This window comes from Astatotilapia calliptera, chromosome 5 (genome assembly GCF_964374335.1).
Source record: "Astatotilapia calliptera chromosome 5, fAstCal68.1, whole genome shotgun sequence".
Classification (NCBI taxonomy): domain Eukaryota; kingdom Metazoa; phylum Chordata; class Actinopteri; order Cichliformes; family Cichlidae; genus Astatotilapia; species Astatotilapia calliptera.
The window spans coordinates 31488869-31502761 of record NC_137426.1 but is presented as its reverse complement, the minus strand read 5'-3'; the positions used below and the strand labels follow the sequence as shown (position 1 = coordinate 31502761).

The 13893-nt window shown below is 40.2% G+C and overlaps 1 protein-coding gene across 1 annotated transcript; it reads left to right on the top strand.

The window, feature by feature from the left end:
- The first annotated feature begins 660 nt into the window (after positions 1 to 660).
- On the top strand, positions 661 to 4004 carry eevs (2-epi-5-epi-valiolone synthase). Its single transcript, XM_026168887.2, has 5 exons — positions 661 to 880; positions 1696 to 2329; positions 2531 to 2770; positions 3011 to 3263; positions 3473 to 4004. Exons 1-5 carry the CDS (start codon positions 738 to 740, stop codon positions 3568 to 3570), a joined length of 1368 nt encoding a protein of 455 aa, XP_026024672.1. The 5' UTR covers positions 661 to 737; the 3' UTR covers positions 3571 to 4004.
- Positions 4005 to 13893: the final 9889 nt, after the last annotated feature.

The window sequence follows — 13893 nt, the reverse complement described above, 5'->3', positions numbered from 1 at the left end:
GCTTACGCTATTCTTACTCCATGTTAAGTTGCAAAGCAATGCCTCTTTCCAGGACTTCTTTCTCCATTTTAACCATCAGATACATAGAATATTCCTGACAGGAAGCAGATTAGAACTGAGCGAGTTTTGGTGAGCTTGTAAATCCTTCCAATCTCAACGTTTTGGATTCTTTTCTCGTTGTATTTGTACTTCTGTGTATCCTGTAATTAGTGTTTACAGAATAAGTCAGGTTGTGTTTTACAATGTTGTTAATTAGATTAAGAAAAAAACATTAATACTTAATCAGTGTTCTCAGTCTAACATATTCAATGCCAGTGCCATGTTGTTTGATGCCTTAAAACCTAACCTTGAAGTCAGTCAAACCTGTTTTGAAAAATGTCCTTGTTACCACATGACTGTTTTTCAAAGTGTGGTTTGAAAAAAATAAAAACCCAACAAAAACTGCACCTTCACCAACAGGAGCAAAAAAGTGTGCATATTCCAAAACTGTTCAACTGCTGTATGTATTTATTGTGGTTAAACTGTTATACATACAGTTAAGTAATGTCATACTTTATTCAAAAAGCAGGTGTTACCTCAGAGTTACGCAAAATGCGTGCATTGACATGTGAAGCATCTCAAAAAGCTCCTCCCTTGTCCTAAGGGCATTCTCTAAACACTGCTATATCTAAAGGTTCCTAAGGCAGGATGAACTTGTCACTTGCTTTGTTCACACCTGTAACTTACAGCCTACAAGAATGGGAAAAGTTCAACCAGAGGAAAAAGATGTCAAAGAAAAGACAACTGAGTTTAGTTTAGTGCGGGTCAAAAGTACATGGAAGGGCCAACTGGGAAAAAAGATCAATAAGGACAGAGTGGACAGTGTCTCGGCTGCAAAAATGTGAGTACACACACCGTAGTCTAATTTACAGAAATCACAGGGAAAACTGTGATAAACCTTTAATCGTATTTTACGACTGACCTCTTTTTGTTTGCAAATTTCTTTCATTTTCTTCAGTCTAATGCTCTTCTCAGTAAATTCTACACTGCAAATTATCACTTAGTTAGTTTGATAGTAGTAATCTGATATTTGCAAATATTGCCGAGTTAAATTATAATTTCTGCATTATTTAGTCTTTTCTAATGGCAGAAAGTGCCACTGGTATTTTTCAGGAAGTGGGATTTAGCCAGAGGTTTGTGGCTAAATTCCACTTCCTGAAAAATACCAGTGGCTGCTTTTGGCTGCAATTCAAAAAACCCATTTTTCTTTGCTTTAAGTCACACATCAGTTTGAAATGTAACACTACAGTCTTTTTCTGTAATAATGCATTACATATGATTACATAACACAGTTTTTTTTATTGATAAGTACAACATCAAGCATTTTGAAGACGAGCGTTTTAGTGCTTTAAACTGTTTGTATCCTGACATAATAAGATTCCTGCTTGGAGATAAGAAAGAAAGAATGCTGTAAATGAGGTTCAGATGACACCTCTGTCTAATAAAGAAGCTATTTATTGTTTTTAATCTTGCATAATTGTGAGGTTAGACCAAGATGATGGACAGGTAGATGACGTCTCTGTTCAGAAATACTTTAATTGTTACTGTTAACTGTTATTAACTTACAGTCTTTTTAATCTCAGCCCAAATACAGACCAAAGGTCATCGTAGTGTCCTGTGATTATAATAAATACTTTTTTGTGTCTTGTCTGGCAGCTGTGAAAATGTCACAGAGAAGGGTACAACCTGGACAGTTATCAGTCCCATTGTCTTTACTTACAAGGTAACTGAAACTCAGGGCTTGCTGGACCCAGGCAACGACACCCTCCTTCTGGGCCACATCAATGACCCTCAGCAGCTAGAGGACATTAAAAAATCAAACAAGCCAATCAGACGCTTTGTGGTGGTTGACCAGGCAGTCTTTCAAATCTATGGCTCCAAGCTAACTGAATACTTAGAGGCCAACAATGTCTCTTACAAGATCTTGGCTCTACCCACCACTGAGGAGAACAAATCTATGGAGACGGCCCTGAAGATCTTAGATGAGGTCAACAACTTCTCTCTTGACCGACGAACAGAGCCCATCATTGCCATTGGTGGAGGCGTGTGCCTTGACATAGTGGGCTTTGCTGCCTCACTCTACAGGAGGCGCACTCCTTACATCAGAGTCCCAACCACACTGCTCTCCTACATCGATGCCAGCGTAGGGGCAAAGACAGGGGTTAACTTTGCAAACTGCAAGAATAAGCTGGGTGCCTACATTCCACCTGCTGCCACCTTCCTTGATCTATCATTCATACAGACTGTTTCCCGACGACATATCTCCAATGGGCTGGCAGAGATTTTAAAGGTAAGGCAAATTTAATTTATGATAAAGTCTGTACGTTGAAAAAAACCCCAGCAACTTGTGCTAATCTCATGGGCCATAAAGGTCAAGTACTACAGTCACACATGTGCCATTTATAGCAGAGAAACTAGTCCAGAGGTCACTAAAGATGAGTGACCCCGACAGCAGAAGTAACTCCATGCAATTTTTGTCGGTTTTTTGCAGATGGCTATGATGAAGCACGGCGGCCTCTTCGAACTTCTCGAGAAACACGGCTCTATGCTATTGAACACTAAATTCCAAACTGATAACAGTGTATATGGGTGCAGCACCCTACAGGCTGCATCACAGGCAACTCGCATAGCTATTATGACTATGTTGGAGGAGCTTGCCCCAAACCTTTGGGAGGATGACCTCGACAGACTTGTGGACTTTGGCCATCTTATCAGTCCAGCATTAGAGATGGTAATGATCACTAATGGCAAATACAGCTGAACCCTTTGTATCTTTTGCTGATAAAGTTTATGGAGTATGTGCAAAATATACATTAACGCTATGTAGAGCTTTAAACACTTTTGAGATTTTATATATATATATATATATATATATATACACACACACACACAGATATCTTAAAAGTGTAGGGTTTCACATTTTCATTCAGGTTGCAAATGATATCATCTCACCTTTCTCTTCCCCGTCCAGAAAGTTCTCCCGTCTCTGCTTCACGGTGAGGCAGTGAACATAGATATGTCCTATATGGTTTATGTGTCCAAAGAGAGAGGTCTATTGACAGAAGAGGAGAAGCAGAGGATCATCAGCTGCATGGTGAGCCTGGAGCTTCCTGTCTGGCATCAAGAGTTTACTATGGAGCTCATACAAAATTCTCTGCAGGACAGGCTGAAACATTCTGGCGGCCTGGTCAGAATGCCTCTCCCTGTAGGTCTCGGGGAAGCAGGTACGGATCCTGTTGCTTGATTTAAATGTACTTGTCACTGCTACAAAACACGTTTTTTCCTTCCAGAAAGAAGTAGAAGTCATTGCTTATGTATTTGCAACAAAGGCGGAACTGGAAGTTTCACATTTTTTGCTGCTGAATTAACTGTTTGAGTTGGTCTTTTGTACTAAATATTTAAAAATTTTGCTTTGCTCTTCTTTTTATTGCAGAAATTTTTAATAACACATCATATGAGATCCTGCACAGAGCTTACGAAAAATGGTGCGAGGAACTGAGCACCGCTTCTGAGAGCAACTGTGACCCTTAATAGTGTCATCCTACAACCCCCTCAATACTGTTTTTTTTTTATGTTTTGTTTTTACATTTTTAAGTGTGTAGTATTATGTACTGTACTTTTAAATGTTTCGTACTGGTAGGAGAAACTGGTTTATAGCATTGGTCTGCTGCATTTTCAGAAACAGTCACATTGTGAGATAACTATTTTTGTATTGATAATCTTAAAGCCTGTAGAAATGGCCTATAACTGTCAGAATTATTGTTAGTGTGTGTTCCTATTGTTATTATTGTCCTAAGTGTTCTCATTGTTGTGTGATACAGTCAAAAATAATTTTTCACATAAGGGCAGCAACAGCTAGCAAATAATATAAGATCCACAGAAATATAAGAAGCCGCTTACAGCTTGTGTTCGTTGCTTGTTATGTCTGTCAAATATATAAGCGCCATTAAAGATTTTTAATTGGTTATCAGTGGAGTTTGTGTTTGTAACAGTTCACTCGTGTTTTACCCTTAAAACTTTTTTAATAGCATTATTTCAACTTTAAAATTGATTTAACATTTATTAAAAAAATTAAATGTTAAGTGTATTTATTTGCTTATTTCATAGCAAACCTGATATGCTAAAAACGTCAACATCAAGGCAAATGTAGAAACAGCATCACACAATCTTACCACACGTATTTGTTTTTTTTAAATGAATGATTAAAAAACAAACGAATAAAAACACAAAATGCAGTTTCAATCCTGATACTGTTCCTGATCCTTCTGGGAAAAAAAGGTGCAGTTGGAAATATATGATTTGGAAAGTGGGGGAAATTGCATTTTTGTCAACATCAAAATGCAACACAAAAATCTATAAAATGCACATTATTGATTAATTTCCTCTTCCTCTGTATGTCCCACATTTCCTGATATATCCTAATACTCCAACTGCCACATCCTTACACCAGCACCCTGGCATTAAGTTTTGTTTATGATAGTATGACTACTTATCTTCTTTAAATTTCTCATTTTGGCTGAAGATGCAATTACAGGTTTTACTTAAACAATTTATGGATGGATGGATAGGTTAACGTAAAATATAAACTGACTAAATATTCAATTCAATTTTAATTATACAGATGCTTAATAATGTAAGGCACAGACCCTTCAATAAATAACATTGCAGTGATAAATACGTAACCATGGGTGCTTTTTGACAGAGGAGTTGTTTAAATGGCCAGTAGTTCTAAAGAAGTAAAGTAAAGCTTGAGGGAGAGATACAGACCAGCCCGTGTTTATTCGCCAACACTGAATGATGTTAACTGGCATCCTTCTACAGGCTGCTACTTCTGCTATTGACCCCCAAGCCATGCCATTGTATCATCAACTATTATGTAATTACTTCCTCACTTAGCCTACAAGCTATATATAAAATAAAAGTCTATCCTGATTCCTCATTCATTTTTTGTAACAAGTATTTTTCTTTCATTCTTAACAGTAGTAGTTTCTTTATTTAAGTTCAGTTCTTAATTTTAATGGAAAATTCTATTTTTGTAGCTTTTAAACAAGTTTATAACTTTATAAAAGAAATCAATGAGTGTGAAAGTTTAGAAGTGAATGGTTTTCTGTTATTAGCAGGGATTCATGTTAGGTTCATGGGTGATTCAAGATAAGCCAGGTGTGAGTGTGAGCACAAATGGTTGTCTCTGTGTTTTAGCCCTGTTATGGATGGGCTAAAAACACAGAACAATCAGGTGTTGCAATAAGATGCAACACAAACCGAGGAGCACATTGCAGGCCTGACAGCAGGAGGTCCATCACTCCTCCGAGACATCATTTACATTGCAATCTGCATTCATAACTGTACATTCCAAACACACAAATCTCTCACATCTGAAATCCAGGCTGCATCTTGCTGCTATACATCATCGTTCATGTGATCTGGACACCCCAGAGGCTTAAATATTCCCTTAGCAAGTGGCACACAACCAGATGCTTTTAGCAGCCGCCAAAAACCTTCTGGTATAAGTCTAGCTGGATATCTGACCACTGTTCCTGAGAGATTTGGCAGAGCTCATTCATAGGACACTGAGAAAAAGTTTACACAGGTTTATTTACAGGTTGCTAAAAGTGCAGAGAAAAAAACTGTCTGAAATGCAGTGGCTTCTAGGCTGCATATAAGTCTGTGTACACACACACACAGTCACATTTACTGGAGGTGAGGTCTGCAGAGAAACAGAGATTAGAGCAAACTGACAGGAAGCATTAACAGCAGGGATGGCAAAACAAGGCTTATGAAGCTCTGATCCCTTTTTCTACAACTGTGTTAAAAACTGGCCAACTACCCCAAGCTTCATTCATTGCACTCATGGTGGACATCTACTGGCAACAGTGGTTGTTGCACAGCCAAATCTGACTTCATTTGATAGGTCGTTGTTGTTTATACCCAGCACTAAAGACATCTGGCTGAGTAATTCCATCTATAAAATAATAATAAAAAACATAAAAAAATATAGTGAAATGGGTTTGTCATTGATTGTAAATTACATAATTGACATGGAGGATATTACATAATGCAATGAGGCAGTACGTATGACTATGTTGTGATGTGTTTATATACAAACCCTGCCCTGATGTCGTCAGTTCATTGTTTTCACCCACATTCCTTTATCTCATTTCCCAATATTCATCTCACCATCTTCCCATATTTATTTCCCAGTGAGTAGGAAGGCAACTCTTGAATAATATGCCACCATGAGTATATTATATTTGAATAAATATGGAGAATAAACTAATTCTGTAGCACCAACTGTAAATATTCCCACACTTGGGAACGTTTCATCAATGGCTCTATTATTGAAAAGTCCAAAATACACCAAAGCAAAAGCTATTAGTAACGCTCAGTGCGCGTAGCACAAGATGTGAAACAGTGAATCACTCATCTTAAGTACACCGAGTGTAGCTCTGGCCCACTGCTTCACAATAAACAAATTAAAAGCTCCATGGTGCTGAAGGTCAAAAACTCTACTGGGAACTTCTGATTGGAAAAGGGAGGAAAACTTTCATTGATTTTTATTCACATATTAGACACACAGGCTGTGTGTGCTGACTGCACAGGCTCAGGCTGAAGCAGTGCAGCGCCTGGCCGTTTTTCAGGTACCACTAAAGTTACAATGTCACTATTAGATGCCAGTAGATTGCAGTCAACTGAATTCAATTCTCTTAACCCTCCTAACTCCTGTAAATCCTGCATTTGTAACTCTGCAAAAAGCTGACAAACTGAGAATAGACTTAAGTAACAATGAGTAATATTTAATTTCTTTGACAGGTGTTGTTCAACACACCTATTTACAACGTGGCTGTGAAGATCTGCTGGCATCTTCCGGTGAGTTACTGTGACACCTACAGACCATCCACCTCACACCTAAAAACCTGTTTGTGATGAAGTGTAAATACTTTGAGAAAGCCTCTCTTTTGCTTTGCTTTGAAGGCTTTGGGAATTTGAATTCCCAAAAGATTTAGAAGAAAAAGAAGCCAAACCTTTTCTGAAACTGGAAATTTATTTTATTCATTATGTTCACATAACCTCTAACTGAGGCTACGTCCACACGTACCCGGGTATTTTTGAAAACAGATTTCTCTGTGCGTTTGCACCTTTCGTCCACACGTAAACGGCGTTTTTGGTCACTGAAAACGGAGATTTTTAAAAAATCCGGCCAGGGTGGATATTTTTGAAAACTCCGTTTTTGCATTTACGTGTGGACGAAAAACGGAGAAAATGCAGCATCAAAGGTGTGCGCATTTTTTGACGTCACACTGTGCGTTATTGTTTCGGTGAAATGAATTTCTACGATACTGTTACTGTTAATTGTACTCTCTGCAGTGTTTAAATGCTTACATATACACACAGTTACTGTCCCTCCACACATACGACTCGGTTCTGCTTCTATGCCCCAGCTTTGTTTACTTTTTCCCACCGAGGCTTCTAGACTTCTGATTGGCCAACATTTCTGCACGGTTAGGAATATATCGCCACCTGTTGCTTTGGCGTGTTCCTAGCAGCGTTTTCCTTCATTTCTGCGTTTACGTATGGACGGGATTATTTTTTAAAATGAAAACGGAAAATCTCCGTCTTCAAAAATACCCGTGTACGTGTGGACGTAGCCTGAAACTGTACCGATATGGGCATTAAACATAATTAATAAAATGAGGGACAGAGTTTCAAGCCTGAATCCTGCTTAAGTTTCCAGAGGCCATACCTCCTAAATTTCAGTGATTCGCAATTATTAACAGTCCAGCTACAGTGTTTCAATATTTCTGTGATTCTTTAAATAGCTTTAAAAGATAATTCTTCTAACTTTATTTTACCTAAACTCCTCAGCAATGCCAGAAATGACATCCAAACCCTTAAAGAGAAGCAGCAGGAAGCATAAAGCTCCAAACTGCTCACAGCACATGAAGTGGTAATAGAGGTAGTTCCCCCGTGTCCTTCTGGGAGCTTCCTCCTTGCCCCCTTTTGAACATGGCCTCCCAGAACCTCAGCATACTCTCCAGCATTGTCACAAAAGCCACTTTGGCTCAAGTCTCCAAAACCCTTAGAGACATGGAAAGCCAGGACATCTTCTCCTTTTCCATCAGAGATGACATGGTCCAGACTGTCCTGAGGGAGATCAGAGAGAAATATCCAGAAGAAATTCTACTCAACAAAATTGCAAACTTTGCACCAGAGCTTCTCAGAACAATTGTGGACGTAGCAAAGAACACCATATGCAAGATCTTCAAGCCCCCTTTTGGAAGTCCACCAGTGTCTGATGTTATTCCAAATGAAGAACCTTCTTCTAAAGGTCTGCCAATGTCTAATGTTCTTTACACTGAAGAACCTCCTTTTGAAACTGAGTCAGAATTTTAAAGGGTCCTTAAGGGTTAACTTCACTAAATCCTACAAGGACTAAAAACATTTGTTATGCACTGGCTGAGCATTTTATGTAGGCTAAAAGATCATGCAAAATATATTCAAATAGTTGAAATCATCTAAACTATCACACCCCAACATATAGCATAAGTGAAAAAGTGAAAAGCAACTATAATTGCTATAGACAATTATAGCTTGGAGTGTATGAAGTTGTAGAATTCCATTTGCAGAGATAGGCATTATTGCTAAACGTTCAAGGATGCATAAACCATCACAATCAGAAGCACATATTCCACGTTTGTTTTTTGTCCTTTTTACTAATATTCAAAAGAATATTCTTGCTAACTTTGGTTTCCAATTAATTTAATTTGGTGTAAACAATGAAAAACTAAAAGGGAAAACACGTTTCCAAAAGTTGAAGAGAGCACTGAAAAAACGATTTTACAAAAAGAAAATCGCCACTTCAGAGGGACCTGACAATGAAAGTGAAAGGCAATTATATGCCTCTTCGTAGTCAATGCTAACTGACAATGAGGTTGTGCAGGATGCTACCATTATGAAAGATCAGCTGTCACTACCAGTGATGTCAGAGAAAACGTCTAGTCAGAAATTATTGGATGAGAAACTTGAAGACTTGCCAATAGGACACCACGAACATGACGAGATAAAGGCTGGTCATCCGATCACTGATAGCGCGTTGTCAACAAATATCTGTGAGAGAGACACGGAGGATGATGATGTGTTAAAAGCGGTGTTAAAATGCTCAATCAACAATCTCTTTATTCCATACGACACTTTGAGCATTACGTCCGGATGGGAGACTTGCACAGAAGGGTGTCCAGCCAATCTCGAAGTGTCTGACCATTTCTCACATTCTTATAGTTTCGGCCCCCTCCAAACTAAGCATGCACATTATTTCTCTCTCTCAGTGAGGCTAAGTTACGACCTTGGCTGTCTGTGCAGTATGTTTTGTTCTTTCTAATCAGACAAATAAGGCCATGATTCTCTGCAAACAGTATTTCTTATACATACACACCTGATAGAAGTAACTTTTAAGTTTAAACTGCAGATGTCTATTATTAAAAGATACCTCCGTTATAAAGCTTTCAAATGTATTAAAATGTTCATATATTTTTGTATCACATGCCATTACATCCTGTCACACACACACACACACACACACACACACACACACACACACACACACACACACACATGCTAATAAGTAAGCTTGAAAAACAGGAAATGCTATGCAACTGTCTCTTGGTATAAATAAATCTGACTGCAATGCCTCGGGTGTGAGTATCACTCGATCACTCACCCGTGCACGTAGCTCTATGAAACTCCTTATGACTGTCTTGTATTCCTTCATCGTATTTAAAAATGTCACACACCACTGACAACACCCCTCGTCCAAAGGCAGCCTGTCACAACGCGCTCCATCCGGAGATGGACCCCAGAAAAGGAGGATGCTCTGAGGGACTGTTATGACACCACAGACTGGGATGTGCTCCTGAGCCCACATGGTGAGGACATAGAGGGGGCGACACACTATCTTACAGACTACCTCAACTTTTGTGTGGACACAGTCACCCCTGCTAAGACGGTACGGTGTTATCCTAATAACAAACCGTGGGTAACACAGGAAGTCAAAGCTGTCCTCAACATGAAGAAGAAGGCTTTCAGGAGCAAAGTGAAGGAGGAGATGAAAGCAGCACAGCGGGAGGTGAAACGCTGCCTGAGGGAAGCAAAGGACACCTACAGGAGGAAGGTGGAGCAGAAGTTGGAGAGGAACAATATGAGGGAGGTCTGGAATGGTGTGAAAACCATCACAGGCCACAACACCAAGAAAAGCACAGTGGGGGGGACTGTGGAGAAGGCAAACGAACTCAACAACTTCTTCAACAGGTTTGACCAGCCCACAACCCCCCCACCCTCACCCTCACCTTCACTACAGAGTCCTCTCCCCACTCTCCTGCCTCCCTCACTTCCCCCCCTTCCTGACACCATGACACCCCCTTCCTCCAATCCCTCTCTCAGCAGCAAGACATCTCCCCCCCTCCCCTCCTCCCAAACATCTCCCAGTGTCACAGTGGATCAGGTCAGGAGGCAACTGAGGAAGCTTCGCCCCAGAAAGGCAGCAGGCCCAGACAAGGTGTGTCCTAGGATGCTTAAGGCGTGTGCTGCTGAACTTGGGGAGCCGCTACAACGAGTCTTCAACCTCAGTCTGTGACTGGGGAGAGTGCCCGCCCTATGGAAGACATCCTGCATCGTCCCGGTCCCCAAAAAGAACCGGCCCAATGAGCTGAATGACTTCCGACCGGTGGCACTGACGTCACATCTTATGAAGACTCTAGAGCGGCTCTTCCTCAACTTCCTCCGACCACAGGTACAACATGCCCAGGACCCACTACAGTTTGCATACAAGGTGGGTGTCGGAGTGGAGGATGCCATCCTGTACCTCCTACACAGAGCCCACTCACACCTGGATGGGGGAAAAGGCACGGTCAGGATACTGTTTCTTGACTTTTCCAGTGCCTTTAATACCATCCGGCCCTGTATGCTTCAGGAAAAACTGAACAGGATGGAGGTGGACCCCTGCCTGGTGGCTTGGATCTCCGACTACCTCACCGACAGACCACAGTACGTCAGGCTGAAGGACATCACGTCTGACACTGTGGTCAGCAGCACAGGAGCACCACAGGGAACTGTGCTGTCCCCTCTTCTCTTCACCCTGTACACCTCTGACTTCTGCTACAACTCTGAATTATGCCATATTCAGAAGTTTGCAGATGACACGGCCATCATGGGGTGTATCTGGGATGATCAGGAAGAGGAGTACAGAAGTCTGGTGAGGAACTTTGTCGCATGGAGTCACACAAACCACCTGCAACTCAACACCTCAAAGACTAAGGAACTGGTTGTGGACTTCGGGAGGTCCAGAGAAGGTCCACTGCCGGTTCAGATAGAGGGGGAGGAGGTGGAGGTGGTCAACAAGTACAAGTACCTCGGGCTGTGGGTGGACAATAAACTGGACTGGTCATGCAACACAGAGCACCTGTATAAAAAAGCCCAAAGCCGACTGTACTTCCTCAGGAGGCTGAGGTCTTTTAACATCTGCAGGAAGCTCCTGAGGATGTTTTACCAGTCGGTGGTTGCTGGAGTACTTTTCTATGCTGTGGTGTGCTGGGGGAGCAGCACAGCAAAGAAGGACTCATCCAGGCTGGAGAAACTGATCAGGAGGGCTAGCTCTGTGGTCGGCATGAAGCTGGACACTCTGGTGACAGTGGCAGAGAAAAGGACACTAAAAAAAACTGATGGACATTATGAACAATGCTGGGCATCCTCTGCACACGGCCATAAACAATCAGAAGAGTCTGTTCAGTGACAGGTTGCTTCTCCCCAAGACAAGAACCAACAGACTTAAAAACTCCTTTGTCCCACACGCCATCAAACTGTTTAACTCCTCTCTGGAGGGGAGAGGGAGGGGAAACAGGAGGACAAAGGAGGGGGGAACAACTAAGCTGTAGTGCCTCTGCACCTCACTGTACAATACCTTGTGCAATACTTTTTGTAAATAGTCAACAGTGCAATAGACTCAATACTTGAAATGTGCAATTCACTTGTATTTTTCTTTTTTATTCCTATTTATTCTATTTATCCCCTTTGTATATTTTATTTATATTTGTCTCTGTATTTATATATGTGTGTGTGTGTGTGTGTGTGTGTGTGTGTGTATATATATATATATATATATATAACAATTCTGTAACTGTAACTTCGGTCGTTGCTGTGCTTTATTTTTGGAAGTCGAATTTCCCAGAGGAACCCACCCGAGGGATTAATAAAGTTCTATCTTATCTTATCTTATCAGCAGTATAATGCATCATAAAACGGTGTATCATCCCATTCCTGTTTTTTTCCTCAGAACAAACAATTAATTAAATCAAACAATCAATCTGCTGGTCCCTCTCTAGTTTAAACAACAGTGTTTTCAGTAGCTTTCCACTAGAAGATGGTCCCCTGTTATCTACTTACTCCCAGGCAAGCGTGAGCGAGGGTCTACAGCAGTCTTCAACTAACTTTAAACATCTATGAAATAGATAAATGTATTTTCATGAATAACAGGATATTTATTCCATGTTTTTTTTTTTGTAGTTATTAACAAATATGACATGATACAGCTTACCTTTCTCGTTGACTCTTCTGCACCTGACAATGGGAGAGCAGATTGTCACTTGTAACCAGCATGATTTAGACGCTACAAAATGAATCTTGGGAGCTGAGTTTGTATACTCATAACTGTTGTTAGCTAAGAGATTCTTGTATAAAGTAAAATTAAAAATACTTAAAATACAACCCTGAACATTTGAAAAATATCAAATTGTAGAATTTCTATCACAAAGCTATTTATAATTGCTAAAGGTTCAAGAATGTATAAACCATCACAACCAGAAGCATATATCACACGTTTCTTTTTTGGTGCATTTGTAACAGAGTCAGAAAACAGCTTAATGAATTTCCTCAAAATTGATGTGCTTTGTGAATAGTTGGAGCCACCTGGTGGACAAATACCGCAACTGCAACTGTTAAGGTTCCAAATTGCATGCACAGCACATGCAAAGGAAAATACTCCCAAGCTGGTGGTAGGTAGGGTTGCCAACTCCCTGAAAAATAAATAAGGGACACCTCATGGCCAGGGCCGGGCAACCCAGTTGTCTTCACCCTTCCCAGTGTGGTAGCTCTTTTTTTTGTGTGTGAAATTATTTTTTAACCATTTGACTTGAATTTGATTTAAGCAGATGGATATTCTTTTTGATATGACCATATGGGAAACAAATGTGCATTTAGCCATTTATTTTTAGCTCAAAATGACAACATTAACACAGTAAAACAGGTCTCTTTCTTAAACAGAAGCCTGTCATGCTTAACTTTTGAGAATATAAGTAAATCTTTCTTTAAAAGAACTCTGTCCTGCTTAACTTATTATATAAATTAATAGAAAGCAATAGAACGAAAAATATTCTTGTAACAGTGCACATATAGTGCATTTAGTACAATTGGCTTCAGCTGAGGTATTATTTCAGCTTTTCTAATGCTAATCAGCTGCTCCTGTTTGTAAACCCACTTGTTTCCATGATTATGCATCTTAACTCATCATCATATTCATCTATGTATTACTTTTATGTATTAGTCATCTATTTGTTGTAATCATCTATCCTTGCAGTTGTTTATTACACAAAATAAATTATATTATCACACTTCTGGCCACATAGCGCTGATATTCACTGCACATGCCCATATTAACCTTAACCAGAGGGTTTAAAAAAAACAAACCAGTGTTTACATACCATATCTGCTTCTGCCGTGGCCTGGTGGATAAAAAATTGGTTAAGGGTTCCCCGAGCTGTCACGCCCCTCATGTTCTTCATGTGCCCACCACTAAAAGCATGCCTATGG

Bases quoted from the DNA above. Each gene is read 5' to 3' on its own strand.
- eevs (XM_026168887.2), top strand. From the start codon at position 738: ATGGGAAAAGTTCAACCAGAGGAAAAAGATGTCAAAGAAAAGACAACT. The intron at 881-1,695 runs GTGAGTACACAC...CTTGTCTGGCAG, and splicing joins AGTGTCTCGGCTGCAAAAAT to CTGTGAAAATGTCACAGAGA. The intron at 2,771-3,010 runs GTAATGATCACT...TTCCCCGTCCAG, and splicing joins TCAGTCCAGCATTAGAGATG to AAAGTTCTCCCGTCTCTGCT.